A 26,728-nucleotide genomic window follows, 5' to 3' on the forward strand; every position below is an offset into this window, starting at 1 on the left:
GGATCATTGGTGGGTTGTGCTGTTCAGTGTCAGACGCACAGAGCGCCCCCTGGCGGCACATATGACCGCGCGCACGTCAGAAGAGAAAATGGGTGGACGGAAAGTCCCTGTGTGGAAATCCCCTTGACTTGGGCTTTTTCCTTTTTTACACCGAGCGGACGCACATTCTGTCTGAACGGCTCCGCGCTGCGAGCTCCGGATGAGCCGCGACAGTGAAGCAAACTGAGGCTTGGATGGCGCCGAGGACCGCAGCGCTGAGGCTGAGGGGCTGAGAGGACGAGCCTGAGCTCAAGGCTTTGTTATTATCCCCACACATCTCACACAGGTAAGAGCCGTGTGCGCTGCGTCTCCATGTGACACATCTGTGCTCCCGGGGCTGACGCGCGGCCCAGAGCCCGGGCCAGAGCCCGAGCCAGAGCCCGGGCCTGGGCTTCTATCCGCGCGTGTGTGTGTGGGGACATGGAGGGAGCGTGAAGCTCACGACAGAGCCTCTGACAGCCATTGTTTACAAAGACGTCACTGGCAAAAGGATCAGGCGCTTTTAATCCACCAAAACAGGCCCCAGGGCCACACTGGCCCCGACACCGCGCGCTCACACGCGCTTTGACCGAGTATGTTACAAATGGAGCTGTCATTGGCATTACGTAAGCCTTTAACGTCAGCAAAGTCTTGTGTTATTGTGTTTTTGTGTAGCCAGGCAGGCTAAGCCGCAGCCAGTGCGCCACGGTGTGCGCCACGGTCTGTGCGCCACGGTCTGTGCCCGAGCAGCAGCGGCTCCTCTGGACTGAGCCGCGCGTGGCTCCGGGCGCGTGTGCTCCGGGTGTCTGAGCCCCGCTGTGCGCCGCGGCTCTGTGGCTCCTTTAGCAGCTCCTTTAGCGCGGCCTAGCGCGGCTCTGCGCGGCTCTGTGCGGCTCTGTGCGGCTCTGTGCGGCTCTGTGCGGCTCTCTGCACCTGCTGCTGCTGCTGGAGTTACGGCTGTGCGTGGAACTTAAACTGTGCCTCCCCCAAGTCCAGTGATAAAGTCAGAACAAGTCCAGGCCTGACCATCACCACCACCACAGTCTGGACAGATGTGCTGACCCCACGCGCGCTGACCCCACGCGCGCTGACCCCACGCGCGCTGACCCCACGCGCGTTGACCCCACGCGCGCTGCTCATGTTGCTGTTTGGTCAGAGCCTGATGCTTCTGTAACTTGGAAAACCACAAAACAGTTCCAGAAGTACATGTGTGTAGTGTGTGTGATCCCTCAGTCAGGTCTGAAGTATAAAGTACACAGTGTAAATACTGTACACACTCTGTAGTGGGAGGCAGGTCATTGTTTGGGGTCAGTATTTATAATGGGGACTTTTTCTTTGCAGAACTGCGGAAATGTGTCTGATTCCTGTTCCACATGTGGCTTCTCTGGGGCCTCCACTTTTTGAGGCTGATTCTGTTTTCTGTTTTGGTTTCATTCTTATCGTGCAGCGTCTATATTTACTCCACCACATTTACCTACTTCTGTGGACACTCTATGGTAACAGGACACAGATTTGGTCATAGGGGGACCTCCTGTGGACCTCGCTGACTTATCTTTGTAGAGACTTTAAAGACCAAAGAGTAAATTCCCGTTGGATCATCAGACTCTGAGATGATTGTGTGTCGGGTGCTTTCCAGAGCAAACTGTGCATTAAACTAGAGTTACAGACTTAATCATAAGGACAGGGGGAACTCCACGCAAAATTTCCCATCGGCCCCTTGTATTATTTTCTATAAAAACGCGTTATTGTTCATTTAGAAGCCTTAAATTGGTAAAACCCCGTCCTCCCTCCAGCAGCGACGCTAACCCGCTCATTCCTAAAGTTCAGGCCGTTCCTCTTTTGCGTTTTCTGCAGCAAACGACTAGAATCGCCTACAGTTGAGTTAATTTTTACCTCCGTCGACTTTTACAAACCCATCCCAGTGTAAACCAGAGGATTTTATAGGCGTGCGTGTCTTTATAAACCACTTTTACATCTTTAATCTGCGAATGTTTCACTGATGTTTCGGTTTAGACGGTTTGAAGACGTGGGCTGAGTGAGTTTGAGTCCGTCCACGAGTATCATAGCAACCAAAGAGCCAATCAGGAGCGCCGTGGTTGAACGTAACGCCCTTTCTTGCCCATATCACTGGTTTAGAAGCAGGGCCGGTTCTAGCTTTCAGGGGGCCCCGGGCTGAATGTGTCTCTGGGGCCCCCTCCTGGCTCAGCTGTTGATGATTCACATTTGACACATTCTGACTCTCATCACTTTGACCAGTTGCTTTTGTGTTTTATGACTGAAAACATCCGGAATGTCACAACTACAACAGTCACAAGGACAGAACTATAGAAAGGGGGGCAAGAGTTTTGAAATTGTGGACATTTTTTCTTCATTTCTGGTGGATTTTAATGTGTTCACGACTCAAAAACAAACACAGCAGCAGCAGATATTTTACTACTGTAGATATAAAACAAATGTAATCGTTTGAGAGGGACATTTAGGCGTATTATATTATTTTCAATATAAATGTAGAGCTCTTGGGGGCCCTATGCAGCTGCTCCGTCTGCTCATAGTCTGGACTTAGCAACTTAGCAACGCTGTCAATCAAACCTGTTGCTAAGGCCAGTCGGAGTGAAAGAAGGCGGCTAATTTGTCTGTTATTAATGTTTATATCTTAATTTATGGACAGAAAAGTGGAATAAAAACCCCAGGATCATGTAGAGAAGGTTAAAACGAACATTTAAGACCAAAATGACGAGTCTGAACGCAGCAGGTACAGAGAGAGGAGCGAGTTTTTCAATCGAAAGTGAATTGAAGCCACAAAACACGATCACTTTCTGTTTGGAATGCGATTTTTAGAAACATAACCCCCCGCGATAAACGAGGGACCACTGTACATTATAAGTGTTCTTCTCATCACCGTGTGCGCTCGTACCTGTGCTTTGGTGGCGAAGTGGGCGTGGTCTTTACGGAAAATGGCCGGAAACTGACCGACCTGATGCTTTTTACCCCTTGTCTGCGAGAAAAGGTTGATATTAAACTGATATGAAGTTGTAGTGTTGCGTTTTTTTAAATAACAGGAAGTGCGTCCGTGCTCAGGTTAGCATGTTAGCAGGCTAGCGTTGTCCGTTTATCTCAGGTTTCACGTTATAATCGCCGCGTGAGTGTTTGCGAGCGTGTTCTGCGCAGTAAAATGTAACAAAAAACAAAAAAATCACATCTGGTGTCCTCTTCTTCTCCTACAGTTTCCACATTGTTCTGTGTTGGGCCTCCTCCTCTTCCTCCCCACCTTCCACCCACCTGGCCCCTCTCCACCCACCATGTCGCAGGGTCAGAACTTCCTGCCCAAATTTCTCTTTGTGTCTAATCTGCTGAAGGCTGTGAAGATTCGCCAGCGCGTTCCCAACGACGTGGTCAAGCCGACGGCGAGCGGCGGCCTCATGCATCACCTGAGGGGCATGCACCGCTACACCCTGGAGATGATCGCCATGAACCACTTCCCCCAGGCCTTCAGGGAGGTGGTGCAGGCCGCCATCTTGGACCGGGCCATGCAGGCGTCGCTGGAGCAGGAGAAGAAACTCAACTGGTGTCGGGAGGTGAAGAAGATGGTGCCGCTTCGGACGAACGGTGAGAAACGCCAAAAGATATTACACTAAACGGCCCATATTATATTAAACGGTCCATATTAGGCTTAAAGGCCCATATTACACTAAGGGGGCTCATATTACACTAAAGGGCCCATATTACACTTAACGGTCCATATTACACTATTTTAAACGGCCCATATTACACAGTTTTAAAGGGCCCATAATACACGAAGAGGGCTCATATTACACTAAAGGGCCCATATTACTCTAAAAGGCCCATATTACACAATTTTTAAAGGCCCATATCACACTAAAGGGCCCAAATTACACTAAACGGCCCATATTATATTAAACGGTCCATATTACACTATTTCAACGGGCCATATTACACTAAAGGGCCCATATTACTTTAAAAGGCCCATATTACACAGTTTTAAAGGGCCCATATTACACTAAGGGGCCCAAATTACACTATTTTAAAGGGCCCATAGTTGTTTCCTCGTCACACACAGACCTGAAGTTGTGTTTCTTTGTTTCATTCTCACATGTTTAACGCACAAACTCTGCAGATTTTCGTCTGAGTTCTTCTTCTCTCAAACTGAAAACACTCTGTTCCACCTTATGATGTCATCACGTGCTGATACAGGAAGTGCTTTGTCATGTTTTAAACTTCCCTTGATTCATTTGGATAATCTCAGTCCCGGAATTTCCAATCTCTGCTGAACTAAAACCAAAAGGAGCTGTTAATTTGGAAACTACTACTACACTTGATGACATCACAAGGTGGACCAGAGCGTTTTGAGCTTTGCAGATGTAGACGGACGTTTTGTTGCTTTAGTTTGACTTTTCTGCGATGTTTCCGAGAGTTTTCTGAGTTGCACCGGCGCGTTCTGAGATGTAAAAATTACCCACACGTTACATTACTGTAAGTGACGCCGCCGCAGAACTAACCGAGACACGCCCCGTTTGGATCGCGGCGGCGTGTTTTCTGTGGCGCGAACGTGAACGCGGCGGCGACGGTGAAGTGTCAGAGGTGAGCTTAGGTTTGTTTTGGGGGAATTCTCAGGCGTTTGTCAGAGAGTTTCCGTCGATGTTGTTTTTTCTGGGCCTGCCCCCTGTGTTTCTGTGTAGGTGAGAGCGGGAGGTCACATGGTCAGGTCACATGCTCAGGTCACATGGTCAGGTCACATGGTCAGGTCACATGGTCAGGTCACATGGTCAGGTCACATGCTCAGGTCACATGGCTTTTTTAATTAGGCCTGTCATTATAATCACTTTATGTATTTGTCCTTCTGTACTTTTAAAAACAGAGTGGAAGGTAACAAAGTACAAGAAGTAAAGTACTGTACTTAAGTAGAATGTTCAGGTATCTGTACTTTACTTAAGTACATTTTACAGTGTGTACTTTTCACTTTTACTTCAGTATATTTGAGAGCAGTATCTGTACTTTCTACTCCACTATGTTTTTGAACAGGACTGAAAAGTAAAAAGTACTTTTCATGTGATTTGAATTTATATTTTTATATTTTTTACCACGTTACTTTTTACTCTTTAAGTACATTTATATTTTTAACTGGGTACTTAAATACTTTTACTTTTTACTCTTAAAGTACATTTTTAAACGTGTACTTCAATACTTTTAGTTAAGTAGATTTTTTCATGTGATGTTTTATGTTTTTACTTTTACTTGAGTAATTTTTTACCTCCGTGTCTGTACTTTTACTCGAGTAACAGCACTGTTTAAACCTGGAACTATATATTTTGATGTTTTTACTTTTACTCGAGAAGCTTTTTACCTCGGTGCCTGTACTTCTACTCGAGTAACATTTTACCTCTGTGTCTGTACTTTTACTTGAGTAGCAGTGCTGTTTAAACCTGGAACTATATATTTTTAGCGCAGTATTTCTGATTTGGTCATTTTCTTTGCAATAACGGCGCGATTTTTCACATTTTAGTTGTAATTTAGATCAAATTTAAGCTGTTGATGGTTTAAATACGTCACGTTTATGGCTCAGGTTTGGGCTTTAAATCCCACCGTCCGTTTCAAAATGGCGGCGTAAAGTCGTTTTATATGAATTAACACATATTATTTAAAGTCACCTGGCCCTTGTGCGTTGGACCGTGGCGTTGTGAACGTCGTCGTGTGCGTTCTATTTTCTGATGTTGTTCTGTAAGTGACAGTGGAAATTAGAAACAGGAAGTAGAAGTACTCAAGGGCAGAGCTCAAGTTTCCATGGAGCGCTGTGGTTTTTGTTGTAAATAAAAACACTGAATGGAGTTGGCACGCGATAAAAAAAAAAAAAAAAAATCTAATTAATTTCCCCTTCCATCGTCTGTTCCCCACATTATAAAATTACTGTTGTTTTTTTTATTTTAATTATATATTTATTGATTTTGCAGGACAGAATAAACATAATATATACTTTATAATCAGAAATATTTTGACCAACATCTGTTTGTTTTTTCTTATAGAGAAAATAAAATTAACAATAACATAACTAAAATTGGGGAATATTGACAATTAGATCAATATTTTGCAAAATCCAGCCACTTTTTTCCAAATATTCTCAAACTTCTCTGTTTCTAATCTTAATCTTAAATCAGTTTATCCATAAAATAAATGTCATGCATCAAATCAACACAGTTTTCCATTTTTGCTGCCTCTGCCTTTAAATATTCCCGAGTAATTCTGGTTTTCCCGCTCAAAACTTGATCCTAAACATTCTGATATTCACGTTTTTTTTACAGTTAGCATCAAGTTTAACCAAATACAACAGGTCAAAAAGTAAAATTACACTTTTTAAACAGCAAAAGTAAAGTTATAGTGACATAAACAGACATATAAAATGGAGTTAGATTGAAATGACTTGAATTTTCTGTCAAAAATGTTCCAGATTGTGACATTTTAGCTCGTTCGATTGCGATTGTGCGATTGTGAATAATCATGATAATAGTCTTGACTTTCCGGTAGCGACAGAAGCTAAATTTGTACAGTGTTTGTTCGCTAATCTGAAGGTTGTTGTTGTGTCCTTGGGCAAAACACTTAACCCAGGTTCTGATATGACTTTAAAAAGTATAAAATAAAGCAGCCGTGGATTATAAATGTGTTGAAATGTTGTTGAGCACATTTACGGTAATGCACAGAGACTCAGTTCCTCTTTTAAAGTCCCACTGCTCTGACTCACGTCGACTGTGAAACTCCAAACATGAGACTATGACATCACAGCCACATGCTAGCATACAGAGCTAACACACGCATGCACAGAGCTAACATGTACACAGACACAGAGCTAACATGTACACAAGCACGACCACATGCTAGCATACAGAGCTAACACATGCATGCACAGACAGAGCTAACATATACACAGACACAGAGCTAACATGTACACAAGCAGGCACACATGCTAGCATACAGAGCTAACACACACAGAGCTAACATATACACAAGCAGGCACACATGCTAGCATACAGAGCTAACACACACACACAGAGCTAACATGTACACAGACACAGAGCTAACATATACACAAGCAGGCACACATGCTAGCATACAGAGCTAACACACGCATGCACAGAGCTAACATATACACAGACACAGAGCTAACATGTACACAAGCAGGCACACATGCTAGCATACAGAGCTAACACACGCATGCACAGAGCTAACATATACACAGACACAGAGCTAACACGTACACAAGCAGGCACACATGCTAGCATACAGAGCTAACACACACAGAGCTAACATATACACAAGCAGGCACACATGCTAGCATACAGAGCTAACACACACACACACACACAGAGCTAATATGTACACAGACACAGAGCTAACATGTACACAAGCAGGCACACACGCACAGAGCTAACACGCACAGAGCTAACATATACACAGAGCTAACGTGTACACAAGCACGACCACATGCTAGCATACAGAGCTAACACACGCACAGAGCTAACATGTACACACACGCATACACACAGAGCTAACACACGCATGCACAGACCTAGCATACACACACAGAGCTAACACACGCAGCATGAAGACACAGAGCTAACATATACACAGAGCTAACGTGTACACAAGCACGACCACATGCTAGCATACAGAGCTAACACACGCACAGAGCTAACATGTACACACACGCATACACACAGAGCTAACACACGCATGCACAGACCTAGCATACACACACAGAGCTAACACACGCAGCATGAAGACACAGAGCTAACATATACACAGAGCTAACGTGTACACAAGCACGACCACATGCTAGCATACAGAGCTAACACACGCACAGAGCTAACATGTACACACACGCATACACACAGAGCTAACACACGCATGCACAGACCTAGCATACACACACAGAGCTAACACACGCAGCATGAAGACACAGAGCTAACATATACACACACAGACACAAACAACATATACACACAGACACAACAGAGCTGACATATACACAAGCACGACCACATGCTAGCATACAGAGCTAACACACGCACGCATACACACAGAGCAAACACGCACACACACACATGCTAACATACAGAGAGCTAAGGCACACATACAGAGCTAATATATACACACAGAGCTAACACACGCACACACAGAGCTAGCACACACACGCACACACACACACACAAATGTAACGCTAACATATACACACACACACATACGCGCACACACATGTTGTATTTTCATCCTTTTTGCAGACAGTATATTGATTACTTGCATTTCCTGGAGACTGATGCTAACCAGGGAATTGGACCCTCATCTTATTAATTTATATCAGAGGGGGGGGAGGGGGGGGCGACGTGAGGTTTCTTGCCCCGGGGCCCCCAAATTTCTGTCGACGGCCCTGACCTTGTCCATATCCTAAACTCATATCTGAACTTTAAATCGTTTTATTGTTCTAATAATATAGTTTTTATGTTATGAGGACCTGATTTTTGTCCCTGTAAGACACAAACACACACACACACACACACACACAGGCCTGACTGACGGCTGCTGAGTCACTGGCGCAAACACACACACTTTTACACAGACTGATACAGGACCTCAGCGTTGCGTCGTGCACATTTATTCGGGACTTTCTTTGTCCAAAAAACTCCCCTGTTCCTCATCTATCAACCCTCTGAACGCCACATGACCTCTGAAACCAATATACCAATAAAACACTTAAACTCTTATCGATTCTTCGCGGTGACGTCACACTGGGGGTGTTCTACGTGTATCTCTATGGTGGAATGTTTAGGCGTTACCGCGGAAGAACGGCCTCCCTGATCCGAACCCGAGCGGTGTTTTGTTATTGGACTTCTGCGCGAGTCTCAGTTTGTCCATAACAAACACAGAGCGAGGGGGCACGGTTTTTCAATGCAAAATGAACTGAAGCCAGAGCCGATGGAGCCGGGAGTGCGCCCATGCTAACCTATTTGGAACACGACGGCTAGCGGATTAGCTCTGTCCATTTATATACAGTCTACGGTCTGCGCACACATGAGTTTTCACCAAAGATTTATACATATTTACAGAGACTAGAGGACTGGGAGGGCATCTGTGGTACGGCACTAAACTGGTTCAAGTCCTATCTAGAAAACAGGGAGTACTTTGTTGAAATCGGAAAATGTTTCTGTGGGGTGCCCCAGGGGTCAATCCTGGGACCCCTGTTGTTCAGTCTCTACATGCTGCCGTTTTCTCCAGATAAACTCAGACAAGACTCGAGTCGTCGTCTTTGTCCCACAGAAACGTAGAGAAAGGAAAAGCCCCGCCCCCTCGAGGTTTCAGCCGTTATCTCAGAACATCCGAAAACATGTGGTCAGCCGATTTCAAAGTTCTACTGGGGACATGCACGGAAGCTCAGACAGACGATAAGGGGCCAGCCCACGGTGACACTTAGTTCACTTTTTTTAAACAGTGATACTTCCGCAAAACATTACCCGTGAAGGAAGTGACCGTTTTTCTCTGGTTAACCCTCTGGTGCACAGCGGTCACTGCAGTGGACAGACGCTTAAACATAACTTCTTCTTTAATGCGTTGGTTTATGTGGTGGAGCTGCACATCAGACTCTAGAGTGCTCTCTGCTGCCACACTCCATTGAGGTCAATTCAGTGGTCAGTCGGTGTAACTGCAAGTAAATTTCCTCTGGTTGGTTTTCTTATTCAGGGCTAAACAGGGCTATACAGTGTTGAAATTTCCCAAAAATTGTTAAAATAAATAAATCAAAGCATAAAAAGAAACGTATGTCCGTATATTTACAATAAAACACAAGTTAATTCATTTTTACAGGCAGTTCACAGTGTTGTTTCATGTCCTGAGAAGAAGAAAAACACGTCAGAAAAAAATCTTGACCAAGGCTTTCATAATTAATGCATCAGAGGGTTAAAGTTGACATAAATAACCCACACTTCTGCTTTATTGTGGTGCAGTTCACCTGTAATACAGACCAGTCCACATGGAAATACGAGCACATCCCTCCCTGTCGGCTTCAGGACTGATTTAAGATTCTCATGATGGTTTTTAAGTGAGTGTGACGTCACCCACGGCGTTCAGCTACAGAACAAATGAAGCTAATCGAGGCTAGCAGTTATAGCGGCTAATCTGGAGCTGATTCTATACAGTGGTCCCTGATTTCATTCTAAAAATAACCTGCAGTAGGTGAAATCCGTGAAGTATCAGCTTTATTTTTTACAATTATTCTCTCTGTTTTTGTCTGTAAAACCCCTCACCACACACTTTATACACTTTTCTCACACAGGCGTTAACATTTTCTCACATTTCTCTCTCGTTTAAACTCTCTCAAAGTTCAAACCTTCGTAGGCGTCTTTGTCGGTGCAGAACGTTTCATCGACATTGTGGGTTTTGTCGGGGTGAAAACAAATCGCAAACGTACAGCACTTCAGAGTCACACCGCGAGAGACAACTGTAAAGCTAATCAAGGCTAGCGGTTGTCGCGCCAAATTTCAAGCTGATTTCTATATTTGGGATTCCGAGCGTGAGTATCATAGCGACCAAAGAGCCAATCCAGAGCAAGACTGTGGAAGGTAACGCCCCTTCCCACTCACATTTTTAGTTTGACAGGGATCAGGCGCTTAGCAACGCTGTCAATCAAACCTGTTGCTAACGCTATCGGGGAAAGACGGCGCTTGATTTGTCTGTTATTAATGTTCATATCTTTAGTTACGGAGACGAAAGCGAAATAAAAACGAATGCGAACATTTTAAAGTGAACTGAAGCGCAGCCATGCTAACTTTCTATTCGTAACGCGGCGGCTAGCAGGTTAGCTATGTCCACTTACACATACAGTCTACAGGGATTGGTCAGTGTCACAGGTGAACGTCGCTAAAATAATAATAATAATAATAATACAGAAGCGTGGAATCGTTACGTCACTTTCAAACTCAACCGGAGAAAAAAACGTCGGCTTCCTTCAGCGGTAATGTTTTGAGGAAGTGTCTATATTTAGAGCGTCTGTCAAAAGTGCACTCTTCTTCTGAGAATGTGCTGCTGCGTCTGTCCTTTTTGACGACGCTTTTTTGTTGAAGTGATGCAAGAGAGATGAAATTCAACTACACCTAGGGACTGAGAAATGGAGCAGACGTCTTTGTATCTACCCTTACGCCGGGATATACCATTACGCCGCTGAAAAAAACACGCAAATCATGACCCCCCCGCAGGCAGAAGCGTTGTTCGGTTTGACTATCACATGACAAAACGGCTAATTTGATTCGAATGGAGTCGTGGTCTGTTCCCAGCGAAGTTGCGGTTGCCATAAAAATGTTAAAGGAAGTATCAGAATGTATTTTTTCACACAACTTCCTCTATTTTACACATCCATCCTTATTTTTCCTTTGACGCGTTGAGTAACTGCGCTCTGATTGGTCGCCTCATGCCTCCGCTTTGAGACGCCGTTTGGATTTACATGAAGCACAATCGGCTGCGGAGTTACGGCGATGGAAAGTCCACAACCGCGAGTCTAACGGCGACGACAGGATCCGACGCTAAAGAGTTAAACGCTCTCAAACGTCAAACCTTCGTACATTATATCCCTCTTCCTCGGCGTTGCTTTAAATGTGTCGTTCACGTGTCTCTGCTCCAGCGGTGTCCACAGAGGCGTCTCTCCATCAGAGAAACAACACAAGAACAAAACACGAGGCACACTTTTAATTCCAAAGTGTTTCTGAAATTTGTTGGTGCGGAACGTTTCATCAATCATATTTTTTACATTATTCTCTCTGTTTTTGTCTGTAAAACCCCTCACCACACACTTTATACACTTTTCTCACACAGGCGTTAACATTTTCTCACATTTCTCTCTCGTTTAAACTCTCTCAAAGTTCAAACCTTCGTAGGCGTCTTTGTCGGTGCAGAACGTTTCATCGACATTGTGGGTTTTGTCGGGGAGAAAACAAATCGCAAACGTACAGCACTTCAGAGTCACACTGAGATCCAACGTTTATGTAAATTTGTCTGAACACATTCTGTACTGGACAGGAGACACGGCACGGAGGAGACTGATGGACAATGGTCTACAGTCCAACAGCCAATCAGGACGCACGACACAATGGTCTACAGTCCAACAGCCAATCAGGACGCACGACACAATGGTCTACAGTCCAACAGCCAATCAGGACGCACAACACGATGCACGTTCATACGCTGGAAAAAAAAAACATGCGAAATTGCTCTAAAAAATCCGCGAGACAGCGAAAGGTGAACCGCGATATAACGAGGATTAACTGTATTATTATTTATGACTTCGAAGTAACGACATGGCAACACTTCACTCCTACAGTGTTTTCTCCTTTAGATTTTATATATTTCTTGTGGACAGAGTTTAAACAGTTAAAACTTTGGACACACCCTCTCGTCTTATTATTATTATTATTTTTATTTTTTTTTTACACACCTTTTATTTACACACAGACGACATAAAGTAAAGCATTAGGTGATTTTGTTTTTTTATATTTTATTTTCAAATCCTTAAAACATCCAGCCTAAATATTTAAGTCGTCTTTATTTACGACATAATTCCAGATATTTTGCTTCATATATTCGATGTTTTCTGTGCGTCTATAACATGTAGAAAGCTGCAAAAATAATACAAATAATAAAAATGTTGGCTGGTTGCGCCGTCGAAACCCTCCTCAGTTTGTTTTTTCCTTCAAAGTCATTTAAGTTTCACTCTCGCCGCAGTCGTTTAGCAGAAATACTTATCAATCAAAGTCTGATTACTGATTACGTTTGTTGAAAAATAACATTCCACCCGGTCCAAGCCCCGCCCCTAAGACAAAGCCCCGCCCCTTGTGGAAAGTCCAGGACCAGCTGAGCGGCGTTGACGAGCCGGATCAGAGAAGAGGAACACACACACACACACACACACACACACAAAGGCAGAAGTGATCGCGGGGAAATTCCTGTGTTTAGGGCAGCAGCGGGAACAACAGGGTATTCCAGATTATATTCACAAAACATGGCTCCGGTTTCACAACAACAGAAAGGCCAGTGTTTGCGACGAATACCAACCCTGCAACCAAACCGGCGTGGAGACTTTTTAACGAAAATACAACAAGAACAAACTGATCGAAGTGTTTTTTTACGTAGCTGTTTATCTCAAGAAACGGCAGAAAAACGACAGAAAAGTTCAAACATTGTGAGACTTCCTGGCCTGATTTCGACCTGTAAACTGTTTTATCGCATCAATTTAAAGCCACATTTCCAGATATCAGATTAAACGTGTACTTTTTTTAGGTCGGTATTTATCGTACATCACTTTTTCTTTGCACGACAGGGAATTTTCCGGTTATTTCTCGTCTGTATGATCAGATTGAACCCGTAAAAACCTTAAATACGTAACTTTACTGACTCATTACGGATGCAAATTAACAACGAAAGTGTTTCATTCTGCAGGATTTTGAACAATATTGCAGCTCTTTAATAGTTTTTGTGGTTTAAATCTGCTCTTAGGTTGTGCGTCAGTGGCGTAAATAAGTTTAAATATCATCGTTTATCGTCTGTATTCACTTCGAACCTCAAAATGTTTTATAACAGACACGTAGGCGCTTCCCTCTTCACAAATACATGTACTTACCTCGATTGCACACTTCATATTTACATAGAAACACGTCTTTGGCTCTATTGCACAACAACAATAGTCACGGTTGTTTATCTTCGCGAGAACATGTTGCGTTCCTCTTGTCTAGACGTCAGAAGTGGCGGCAATCTGGAAATCCCCGCGTCTGGCTGTGCACAGTGAACCGGTTATGTTCAGCGCACGCACAATCAGTGAGACGTCTTTGTGAAATGGTAAATAATCTGATTTTTATAGAGCGATTTTCCAATTTTGAGGCAGTTTACAGGGGCGTGGGACTGAGGGGGGACTGAGGGGGGACTGAGGGGGCAAGGGTACGACGCCAAATGTAACGTAGTCTGGATTTTAGCCGTGTTTTGTGAGGCAGAAGACAGTTTTTATTCATTTTTTTCAATTACCAAAGTGCAAAAGTGCATTGTGCAACATCAGAACCTGGTGCGTTGTATCAGGCGCCTTTTATAATGAATAAAACTACACTATTACTGTTTAAAAATAACATTTGCTCTTTAAAACTCTTAAACCTCCATTAAACCAAATGAACTTTTTACACATATACACACACGTAAACCCTAAAAACAAACACCAAACATATGTAAAACCCATAAAATGCCTCCTCCAAGTACAGAACATAGTAAAGTGTGGTCCTCTGTGGGTTTTTTTTTTTTTTTTTTTGTGTTTTATTGATTTTATGTACAGTTAGTTATTAGTCAAATTAAATGAGCACCTATTTATTTTTGATTGTTGTTCCTTTTTATTTTATGTCACTTTGTCTCTGTGCAGCACTTTGGAAACAATTAGTTTATGAAATGTGCTACATAAATAAAGTGGATTGGATTGGATAAAGAAGTGTTGGTTTAAGCTGCTGTGTGATCTGGCTCATCGTAGTTGTTAAAATGTCTGGTGTTTTAACCCCTGTGTTGTCCCGGGGTAAATTTATGACCCCAAAAGCAAATCTGTCACAGCAGAACTCGGTCATTTCTTAATCAAATCAGTTGAAAATTCGGCTATTTGTTCGTTTTGATGATTTCTATCAAAAATGAAAAAAAAATAAAATAAAAAATGTTGATTGTAAAGTAAGAACTGTCTGAAAAAAAGTTATGTTAAAGTTCAATTTGACCCAAATTTGTTTCTCTTATATCTCAGATCGACTTAATTTCCACCTCTGTACTTGACAAACACAGGACAGTGATGGAAATTAAGAGCTGCAGGAGATTTTGAGGTCCAAAATGCACAATTTTGAACTAAAATACGTCCTATTAGCCAAAATAAAAACATACATTTGGTATCAGTACATTAGTCTGAAGTCAGGCTGAAAATAAGTATGAAAAAGTATGTTATTTATGGCTGAGTTATAAGAGAAACAAACTGGGGTCAAATTAAGTCCAGAGGAACTTCAGCGTAACTCGACTTGGAGGAACATGCAAGGGTTAAAAAAGGTTTTTGGGTGGAGGGGGCTGTTGGTGGAGATGTCCCACTCCAGCCCTTACCCTGAGCAGGACCAGGACCAAACCTCCGATCAAAGAAACGTGCAAAGAATGGCCCCTCACAAAGTCTGTGTGGGCATTTTTCAGTAGACGACATGTAGTGGGGGCCCCCGAGATGATTTGTACCCAGGGGCCCAGAATTTAGCCCAGTTCACACAATACACTCAGTTATTTATTTATTTATTTATTTTTAATGTATAGTACATAATGAACATGTATATTGCAATTTCTGCTGTTGTGTTTTGATGGAAGAAATCTGCAATTACTGTACGGAAGTAATTAAAACCTGGACGGAATTATTTTCATTATTTTACTTATTATTTTACTTATTACTATTATTATTATTATTATTATTATTATTATTATTATTATTAATATATATTTTTTGATTTTTTTCTTTATTATTATTATTATTATTATTATTATTATTTATATATGCTTATTTTATTTTTTTCTTTATTATTATTATTATTATTATTATTATTATTATTATTATTATTATTATTATTATTATTATTATTATTTATATATGCGTATTTTATTTTTTTCTTTATTATTATTATTATTATTATTATTATTATATGCTTATTTGATTTTTCTTTATTGTGTATTTATTATTATTATTATTATTATTATTATAAATTTATTTAAAGGGGTTTGAAAAAGGAGAAAAAGTGTAATCGGACTATAAACTGTAAAGCTGCAGATGAGATTAATACTTTAATAAAATCGCACTGTCAGAGTGTGTGAGTGGATCGAACCCGCTCCACCGATGATGTTTTGAAGGTCAAGGGCGGGATTCGAACCGTCAAACCTTCAGATCAGTGGTCAAACTCTACCAGCTGATTAACATATTCTGTCTCTCTCCACAGGGGACGGGAACTGCCTCCTCCACGCCGCCTCTCAGTACATGCTGGGCGTTCAGGACACAGACCTCGTGCTGCGTAAAGCTCTCCACAGCGTCCTGAAGGAGACGGACACGGGCGTCTTCAAAGCTCGATTCCAGGCCGAGCTCCTTCAGTCCCAGGAGTTTACCCAGACCGGACTGCGCTACACCACCATGGTACGAACGGCCGCCCCCCCCCCCCCTCGCCGCCCCTTCAGACCCTCCGTTAAAATGTCCGCCGCGTGAGTTTTCCATCGTGTTGTTTCTGTGTTTGTTCCAGAACTGGGAGGAGGAGTGGGAGAAGATCGTCAAGATGGCGTCTCCGGTTTCTACGAGCAACGGGCTTCAGTTCGACTCTCTGGAGGACATTCACATCTTCATCCTGTCCAACATCCTTCGCAGACCCATCATCGTCATCGCAGGTGTGTTTTCTCTCATCTGCTTCGGTCGGAGTCTGACCCCTGACCCCTGACCTTTGACCCCTGACCCACACTTACACGACCGGTCACAAGTCTGGACACACCCTCTAATTCGGGTTTTTTTCTTTATTTTTACTACTTTCTACATCTTAATACACACAGATGTCAAATATATAAAGTAAAATAAATGGAAAAGAAAAAAAAGTGAAAAAAATACCCGAAATAAAAGAAAATATTTAGTAGAGTTATATAAATTCTTTCCTTTACTACATAATTCCATATATTACTTCATATATTTGATGTTTTCTGTGTGTATATAAACTGTAGAAATAGTAAAACATGTATAAAGTAAAACATAAAACAAAAAACATAGAGATGGTGTGTCTAATTATTATTATTATTATTATTATTATTATTATTATTATTATTATTATTATTATTATTATTATTTATTTATTTATTTATTTATTTATTTATTTATTTTTAATTTAATTTATTTATTTTTATTTTGCTATTCATTTTGAACCAGATCTTCTTTGTTCTTACTAAAGATTGAATTAAACTGATTGAATTGAATACAGTAGTAGTTTATTTGTCTAGTGATGGGACATTCGGCTCCTTTGTGGGATCCGAATCTTTTGGATCTGTTCGTGTCAAAGAGCCGTTCAAAACACTGGCTCTTTTAATATTTATTTATATAAAAAAAGCCAAAGTGAGACTCATTTTATCAACAAAACTAATCACAGAAACGACTCAGACGTGTTTAAAATGGTTCAGACTGAGAGTGGAGTGAGTTTACCCTTAAGAAATATGAAATTCAAAATAAAATGTTGCGCTACAATAATAATAATTAAAAAAAACGAACCATTATTATGTTATTAAAGATGTTTTTTGTACTCAGATCTCTCAGTCGTGTCGCCTGTTCTGGTTCTGAGCTGATTCTTGTGTTGGTTCAGGGTTAATCAGGATAAAAAAAATGCAAAAAAATTGTAAAGAAAAAGCCGGTTGGTTCTTTTAAAACATTAGATCCAGTTCCAACCGTTAAGGAACCGTTCAAAAGAGCCGACTCGTTCCCAAACGTCACTTCTTCTGCTCCAGCGTCCTCAGTCTTGTCTCCTCGTGTTACAGACCAGGTGGTGCGGAGTATGAAGTCGGGCTCGTCCATCTCTCCTCTGAACGTGGGCGGGATCTACCTCCCCCTGCACTGGCCCCCCGCAGAGTGCTACAAGTACCCCATCGTCCTCGGCTACGACTCCCAGCACTTTGCCCCGCTCATCACCATCAAAGACAGCGGCCCAGGTGGGAAAAGACACGACGAGTTTGAAGAGTTTAACAGTGAAAAGCTCTGGATTTGTTTTTGTTGTTTCCGTCTTAAATGTTTTTGCCCGTCTCTTTGTGTAAATCTCTGTGTTTTGTTCTTAAATGGTCAGAGATTCGAGCCGTGCCTCTGATCAACCCGGGCAGAGGAGGGTTTGAGGAGCTGAAGGTTCACTTTCTGATGGAGAAGGAGCAGCAGCAGAAAGAACGACTCCTCAAAGATTATCTGCTCCTGATCGAGATCCCCGTGATCGGCCTCGGATACGACGCCACTCGCATCATCAACGCGGCGCGGTACTGCTCCAACAGACGGCTTTAATGTGCTTCAAACCTTTATGTTCTAAACGTTTATAACTCTTCTTCAGGCTGGACGAGGGGAACCTTCCAGAGGACATGAACCTGATGGAGGATTATCTGCAGCTGGTGAACCACGAGTACCAGCGCTGGCAGGAGGACAAGGAGCAGGCGTGGGCCGCCCAGCCTCAGCGGCCTCCGCCTTTCTCTGTGTCTCAGCTCTCGCTCATCGAAATCCGCTGTGCCACTCCACGCTGCACCTTCTACGTCTCTGTGGACACGCAGCCTCATTGTCATGAGTGTTTTGAGAAGAGGCAGGCGACCGGGGGAGGAGCCAGGATAGAGGGGGTGGTGCAGGCCAAGGGCGGAGGGATCCAAGGCTCAGAAAGCGAAGGCAGCTCCAGAGGAGCTAGGAGCAGCAGTCCACCGTCCTCCTCCTCGGGGAGAGGGGTGGTGCTGTCCAGCCCTCGCTCGGCCCCACCCACAGCCCCCAGCCTCAGTCTGTACAGTGAGACTCACGCCATGAAGTGTAAGACGCCGGGCTGCCTGTTCACTCTGAGCGTGGAGCACGACGGACTGTGCGAGCGCTGCTTCAACTCCAGACAGAACCACGCCCCCCCGGCCACGGGGACGGCGGCCGCGGGACTCCCCTGCTCTAACGGGGGGCCCATAGCCCCGCACACGGCCCAGGGCCCCGGTTGGACTCAGTGGGGAGGACGAGAGGCCGAAGCGGAGCGCTGCAGCATGTGCAGACAGGAGGCCTTCAGGATATTCAACGGCCTGTGTCCTCCCTGTATGCAGAGACAACAGGCTCCAGAGAGAGGAGAACCTCAGAACAACTCAAGGACTGAGGCCTCGTCTTCAGCCTGGAGTCAGGCCAGAGACACCCTCACCCCGGGGCACACGTCCGCCTGGCAGACCCCTTTGGCCCGGCCGTGTAAGAGATCAGGCTGCCAGTTCTTTGGGACGCCTGAGAAGTTGGGCTTCTGCACTATTTGCTACGTAGACTATCAAACGAACCACCGTAAGTCAAACTCAGCTTGTGTTTTTACAGTCAGATGTTTCAGTGAAATCACGATCTCTCTGTCGTTGTGTCAAGATCTGACTCCGCCCCCTGCGCCTGTACAAAGCCGGCACGGTTTGGAGGCAGGTTTCCAGAATGCGTCTCGCTGTCGTGGGCCCGGCTGCGGGGCGGTCGGGAAGGCCATGCTGGAGGGATACTGCGACAAGTGCTACGTCAAAGAACAGAGCGCACGACTCAACCAAGTGGCTCACCGCACACCCCACTCTCCTCCTCTCGTGGTGGTAAGGACTGAGCCGAAGTACTGCATGTACTAGTACTGCATGTACTAGTACTGCATGTAAATACTAGCACATTTCACATTATTATTAATGGTAACAAAACCTCTGTGTTTGTGTGTTTTCTCTAAGCGTGACCGTGCTACGAAGCCAAGATCCTCCCAGCAGTCGCAGACGCAGACGCAGACGCAGTGCCGTAGGAGCGGCTGCAGTAACGTGTCCCCGGGGTGCACAGACCTCTGTCCGGAGTGCCACACGCGCGGGCAGGGCCGAGAGGGGGGCAGACGGGCGCAGGCGCCCAAGGAAAAGTCCAAGCAGCGATGCCGGACACAGGGCTGTGACCACTACGCTAACCAAGAGAAACAGGGCTACTGCAACGAGTGTGACCACTTTAAACAGATTTATCGCGGCTGATCACATAAGCAACAATGATGACACATCGCTAGCACGCTAGCACGCTAGAGCCGCCGCCCCGCTCGGGCACTTATGCCAGTCAATGCACCTCTGATACTAACTAACCAACTCACTAGCTAGTGACTTACTAGTACCTTATGGCCTAAAACCCACCCCCATGTAGAATGTGAAGCAGCGTGTGTGTACATGGGGAGGAGGTGAGTGTGTGTGTGTTCACATTAGACATGGCGTCCAGAATACCTCTTTGTGCATGCGCACGGCGAGGGGTGTGGCCTCATGTCAGACTTTAGTGTACAGTGTACTTTAGTGTATTTAGAGGTACGCAGTACATCGTGCCGGACAAAATGATTGTATGTCGACATAATGAGAAGCATCTGACATTGCTTTCTAGACCACAGCCAAGGATTTAAACCCAGTTTGAGTGTCGTCTGTCCCAATGCATCTGTGTATCTGTCTGCCTGTCTGTCTAGCATTGCTCTGGAGAGCGAGGGATGCAGCTTTGGATGCCCACAGACTAATGGAGGAAAAGGAGTGAACTGGGCTGGAACTTTCTTTTCAGTGAAGGGCTTGAAAGAATTCAAATGACAATTGACCTGGTCGGCTCAGCTCCATTTTAGTTTGAAAAGTTCCAAAAACTAATGCCAAAAATACTCTTGTAAAATTCAGAAATACAATATTTTTCTTCCAATTGACGAGCAATGATAGTATCAGTTTATATTTTGACAAAAAAAAAATCTACTATTGTTATTTCATAGATTTTTGTGATAAAATGTTTTTACTTGACAAGGAACAAAACATAAGAAACGTGCGAGACAGACAGGGCAGGCCCCTGCTAGTTTTGGTGCTACAGAACTCCAAGCCTCTTCATTGTAGCCGAGATTCTGATGGACACAGTGGAGACGAGACTCATCTTTATATCCGCCTTTACTTCCTCTTATTTCCCTTTTCCTCTAAACTGAATCTGTTGCCTTGGTCCTTGTTTTCTTGTTTACTGACCACTCGAGCACTTAGAAACACATTTATACATATTATGCACAAACTCTCACTACTGGACAGTGCGACTCCACTACACACACGTTTATATAGACACAGCTCTTTGAGATTGTATACGCCCCACCTTAGCCAGAGGTGATGTAAGCAAACGTAATCTCTTTGCTCCGCCCACTGGAAGTGCCATGGCGACACTTTTGAAATTCCAGACAGAAATCCCATTGTCTGCTTTACCTGAATGTGTTAGTGCTGCTTTCCTGCAGTGCATTATGGGGGCTGATCCTCGATAACGTTTTGCCTTTAAGTCGTAATTCAACCTTCATGGACCAGAGGGGCCTGCGCGGCGCCGCCGGGTCAGCGCCCCCGCTTAACAAACGCTTTGTGAATATGGATCTCGGTCCAGACTCTTGGACCCGTAACACGATGCCTCATAAGAAACAAACATTCACCTGGTGTGCAGCTACAGACAGAACTGACATTTTCATTTTCTTCTTTTACTGTAATGTGTTTCAAAGTTCAAAGACACGTGCCATCATTCCCAGTCGTTGTTACCTCCTCAAACAGCCGGGCCGATTCTACGCCGCCACAGACGCTTAGGTCCACATCGCCGCGATAACTGCTGTTTATGTCCTCGGACGAGCCCCACGAACGCGATAAGAAACACAAACATCTGATGCGTAAACTACTGAAAACGACGCACAAATCGATCCCGTTTAACGATTTGACCTTCGACCCGTCCCCGCTGCGGGCCGATGTTCACCTGAGGCTCTAGCTGGACCCGCGTAGACTTCGGCCTTCTTCTGCCTTCTCATTTCTCTGTATCTGAAGCTGGCCCGCCCGTGTTCTTGTGGCCTACGTAGAACTCCGCCGCGGCCTACGTAGAACTCTGTGTGCTTTAATCACCTCTAGATAAACCTTAATCAATCGAAGGCCGGTTAGTCCGCTCCCCAGACGCCCGAGACGCTTTGGGCGCTGCCTGAATTCGACTGGGAGGGCATCTGATACGTTGCACATGACTTGTCTAAGCTGCTGAGGCGTGTAGGGATGGCGCTCCGACTCGTTTAGGGACATTCCGAGGATGGGAGAAGCATCTGCAGAGGAACAGTGTAACAAAAACATGCAAACTGTGTGGAAGTTTTTCTTTGTGTGATTTTTAGGGTATCGTATGAAAAAAGGCTGGTTTTATTTGTGAAGTATTTATTCATATCAAGATCTGTACTGTGTGATCCAATTATTTATATGTTGTCCTGAAATGAATTATTTTTATTAAGAAATCTGAACTCGGTGTTTTGTGGTTCTTTCTTTTAAAAAATGGTGATTCTGTACAACACCAGACGATAAAAGATGAGGAAATCTAACGCCGTCGGACACGTTTAGCCGTGTAAAAGTCGCACAAAACGTCAGGTCACATGTTCTTAGACTCGTCAAACCGGCTCCTGACATGAGCGTGTCCACTACTCAAGTAAAAGTACAGATACCAGGGCAAAAAATACTTAAGTAAAAGCAAAAATATCACATGAAAACAGAATCTGCTTAAGTAAAAGTATCAAAGTTTCTGTTAAAAATGTGCTTAAACGGTAAAAAGTCAAACTAATGAACAAAAAGTAGTAAAGTACTGCACTTAAGTAGAATTTTTAGGTATTTGTACTTTACTTAAGTGCATTTTACAATGTGTACTTTTTACTTGTACTTGAGTACATCTGAGAGCAGTATCTGTACTTTCTACTACATTCATGAACACGACTTTCGGCTCCTTTGTGGGATCCGAGTCTTTTGGATCTGTTCATGTCAAAGAGCCGTTCAAAACTCCGGCTCTTTTGGTGTTTGTTTATACGACGGACCAAAGTGAGACTCAATTTACAACAAAATAATCACAGAAAACTGGATCAAACTGAGTGGAGAGAGTTTAACCTTTAGAATGATGGATAATCTGAATAAAACATTGCACTATAATAATAATAATAATAATAATAATAATAATAATAACAACAATAATAACAACAATAATAATAATAACAATAATAATAATAGTAATAATAATAATAATAATAACAATAATAATAATTAAAATAATAATAATAATAATAATAATAATAATAATAATAATAATAACCATAATAATAACCATAATAATAATAATAATAATAATAATAATAATAATAATAATAATAATAATAATCAACTGATATAAATATATTTTTTGTGCTTCTGTTTCTTGTGTTGATTCATCTTTAATCTGTGTAAAAAATGTGAACAATCCAGAAACAAAAAGATTCAGTTCCTTTAAAAAAATGACATCCAGATTCAACCGTTTATGTTAAGGAGCCGTTCAAAAGAATCAACTTGTTCACATCACTAATGCTAATACTATTTATATATATTTAATTCAAATATACAGTGGAATAAACTTCACTTTTACTTTCACATTCACAGGGCATGATGTATTTAACAAATATAGACACATAATAAATATATATATATAATATTACACTTTATATTTCACATTCTGCACACAGAGCTTTTGTTTTCAAGGCTTCGGGAAGAATCTGTATAAGAGGATAAAGGGACTGAAATACAACAAATTTGGGTTTTTGGCTCGAAAATTTACAGCAGTGGAAATGATATTTGGATAGAATCAGGATCAGGGATTTTTTGCTGCAATATCTTTTTCAAAAACACAAAAAAGTTCATGTTTTGCTTTAAGTTATAGGTTTGTATCAGGTTTTATATTCACAAAAAGAACAGTCGTAAAACCCACAGGTGACGTTTCTTCAGAGCTGGGACAGAATGAACAAAGATCTTCTACGTTTAAGCAACATTTTGAACTGACAACATCAACAGGAAACATCTATTCAGCAAATCTCATCAATCTCATTAGTTACACAATATTTCCAAGGCAAAAGCCAAACATATTTCCAGTTAATGTGAGTAAATGCATTTTTCCAAATAAAAAGAGAAACTGGTTTGATGATGGCGTCCGCTATGAAGTTCTCTTGTATTTATACGTTTGTTATTTGTTTTAAATCTCAAAAATGGCTCAAAGTTAAAAATAAACAGCTTCTCCTTCGATGGATCATCTTTAGAGACGTGTACATGAGTGAACATCAGCATTTTCACACCAGAAGGAAGTGTCAAAGTAACACTAATGCTAATGATATTTTAGGTTTTTTATTTATTTATTTATTTATTTTATTTATTTTGTATTTATTTATTGTGTTTTAATAATGCTAATGCTATTTTCTTTATTATTTTTATGTATTTATTTATTTATTTATTTATAATGCTAATGCTATTAAAAATATATAGAGTTTAAATTTATTTATGTATTGCTTTAATAATGCTAATGCTATTTTTGTTTGTTTTTGTTTTTTTATTTTAAATTTTTTTATTTAATTTTTTTCATTTTAGTTTTTTTTTATTTATTTAGTTTTAATAATGCTAATGCTATTTTTGTTTGATTTTGTTTTTTATTTTTATTTTTTTATTTAATTTTCTTTTTAATTTTCTTTATTTTTGTTTTAATAATGCTAATGCTATTTTTTTGTTTTTTTAATTATTTATTTATTTAATTAATTCATTTCTTTTTTAATTTCATTCTTTTATTTATTTATTTGTTTTAATAAAGCTCATGCTACAATGCTAACAGTGCAGTCCTGTGGTGCTGCAGAGTGCGTCCTGCTCCTGTCCCGGGTCACGCTCCTGTCCCGGGTCACGCTCCTGTCCCGGGTCACGCTCCTGTCCCTGGTCCTGCTCCTGTCCCGGGTCACGCTCCTGTCCCTGGTCCTGCTCCTGTCCCGGGTCACGCTCCTGTCCCGGGTCACGCTCCTGTCCCTGGTCCTGCTCCTGTCCCTGGTCCTGCTCCTGTCCCGGGTCACGCTCCTGTCCCTGGTCACGCTCCTGTCCCTGGTCCTGCTCCTGTCCCGGGTCACGCTCCTGTCCCTGGTCCTGCTCCTGTCCCTGGTCCTGCTCCAGTCCCGGGTCCTGCTCCAGTCCTGGGTCAGACAGACGTTTGTTTTGGGGCAGGTTTGGAGGACATTTACATTAAGTCACTTCTGTCCTTTAAACTTCTTTTTTTTTTCTTGTGCAGTAATTTTGATCTGGGCACATGACGGAGGGGGCGGGGGAGTGGGCGGGGGAGTTTAGAGAGGGGAACGCAGCCCGTGTTGGAGAATGTGTAAGAATCTTATATATAGGTTAAGGTGGAGGTGACATTTAGCACTAGAGGGACTGCAGTGTCTGCGTGGGCCCTTCACCAGCCCAAAGCCACAGACACAGATCAGACCCGTGTGGTTTCCTGGAAATACCCTGTTATGCAAAAACACATTCATCTGCAGACTGCACTGTTTCTGAACAGCTCTGCTTCACTGCGAAACTGCACAAAGTCTCTTATCTCTGCACGAAAACCCAAGATTTTCAGGAGTTAACACAAAAAATGACTTTACAGGATGATGCAACACGTCCCCAGAGTCAATCAGAGTTTTACAGAATAAGAAAAATGTTAAAATCTCACTAAAAACAAATCAAAGCATAAATAATCACAAATAATCATCATAAAAGTAACATTAAAGGAGAAAAGTGCAGAATAAACCCCTCTCAGTCACAGATAAACAGAACAGTTTGAGTCTGGATTTAAACTTTGTCAAAGTCGAGGCCTGAGTCACATCTTCAGGAAGAGAGAAGGTTTAAACTGAACAAAACTCAAACACTGATTCAACATGTTCAGACCTGGTTTAGACCTGGTTTAGTCCTGGTTTAGTCCCGGTTTAGACCTGGTTTAGTCCTGGTTTAGTCCTGGTTTAGACCTGGTTTAGTCCTGGTTTAGTCCTGGTTTAGTCCTGGTTTAGACCTGGTTTAGTCCTGGTTTAGTCCTGGTTTAGTCCTGGTTTAGACCTGGTTTAGTCCTGGTTCAGACCTGGTTTAGTCCTGGTTTAGACCTGGTTTAGTCCTGGTTCAGACCTGGTTTAGTCCTGGTTTAGTCCTGGTTTAGTCCTGGTTTAGACCTGGTTCAGTCCTGGTTTAATCCTGGTTTAGATCTGGTTTAGTCCTGGTTTAGTCCTGGTTTAGTCCTGGTTTAGACCTGGTTTAGTCCTGGTTTAGTCCTGGTTTAGTCCTGGTTTAGACCTGGTTTAGTCCTGGTTTAGACCTGGTTCAGTCCTGGTTTAGATCTGGTTTAGTCCTGGTTTAGTCCTGGTTTAGGCCTGGTTTAGTGCTGGTTTAGTCCTGGTTTAGACCTGGTTTAGTCCTGGTTTAGACCTGGTTCAGTCCTGGTTTAGTCCAGGTTTAGACCTGGTTTAGTCCTGTTTTTTTAGGCCAGAACTGAATCAGGTTTAAACCAGGACTGAATCAGGACTAAACCAGGACTAAACCAGGATTAAACCAGGTCTAAACCAGGACTAAACCAGGTCTGAACCAGGACTAAACCAGGTCTAAACCAGGACTACATCAGACCTGAACGAGTCTATTAAACTCTATTCTCTGCACCAAATGATTTCAGTTTAAGTGTAGAAAACCTAAAGACAGAAAACTCGACTAAACATTTGGATATTTGCTGTGATCAAAACAGTCACATGATAAAAGAGAAATGACCTGACCCTTTGACCCCTGTGTCACTTAAGAGTCATTTAAGTCATTAAAATTACAAAACTGGAAATACTTATTTAAAATGTCATCTATAACTTTTTATATTGTTGCAAATGATAAAATTACCTCTTAAAACTTTTTTTTGTTTTGCTATTCCTTAAGTTCACCACTAGAGGGCGTCATAAAGCTTCAGGCTAAAATAATTCCATTTACATTAAACATTGAGAATTCATTTTGGTCAATTTATACAGATTTAACCCGACAAAAGATGTAAAAATACAGAGAGAAAACGTGAGGATTATGAGCCGGTTTAAACCAAAACACGCACGGCCCCGCCCCCTCCACTGACGCCGTGAGTGAC

General features: G+C 42.6%; 1 protein-coding gene across 1 annotated transcript; it reads left to right on the forward strand.

The window, feature by feature from the left end:
• Positions 1–87: 87 nt before the first annotated feature.
• Positions 88–22,067, forward strand: tnfaip3 (tumor necrosis factor, alpha-induced protein 3). The gene is made up of 9 exons (XM_033979373.2): positions 88–325; positions 3,243–3,624; positions 16,041–16,231; positions 16,335–16,476; positions 17,602–17,772; positions 17,904–18,084; positions 18,156–19,108; positions 19,184–19,389; positions 19,516–22,067. The coding sequence occupies exons 2-9, from the start codon at positions 3,318–3,320 to the stop codon at positions 19,795–19,797; spliced, it is 2,433 nt and encodes an 810-aa protein (XP_033835264.1). The 5' UTR covers positions 88–325; positions 3,243–3,317; the 3' UTR covers positions 19,798–22,067.
• Positions 22,068–26,728: the final 4,661 nt, after the last annotated feature.

Source organism: Periophthalmus magnuspinnatus, chromosome 15, assembly GCF_009829125.3.
Source record: "Periophthalmus magnuspinnatus isolate fPerMag1 chromosome 15, fPerMag1.2.pri, whole genome shotgun sequence".
Taxonomy (NCBI): Eukaryota; Metazoa; Chordata; class Actinopteri; order Gobiiformes; family Gobiidae; genus Periophthalmus; species Periophthalmus magnuspinnatus.

Excerpts from the sequence above, each read along its gene's own strand:
- tnfaip3 (XM_033979373.2), top strand. The coding sequence starts at position 3,318 with ATGTCGCAGGGTCAGAACTTCCTGCCCAAATTTCTCTTTGTGTCTAAT. Across the intron at positions 3,625-16,040 it reads GGTGCCGCTTCGGACGAACG|GGGACGGGAACTGCCTCCTC; the intron begins GTGAGAAACGCC and ends CTCTCTCCACAG. Across the intron at positions 19,109-19,183 it reads AGACTATCAAACGAACCACC|ATCTGACTCCGCCCCCTGCG; the intron begins GTAAGTCAAACT and ends CGTTGTGTCAAG.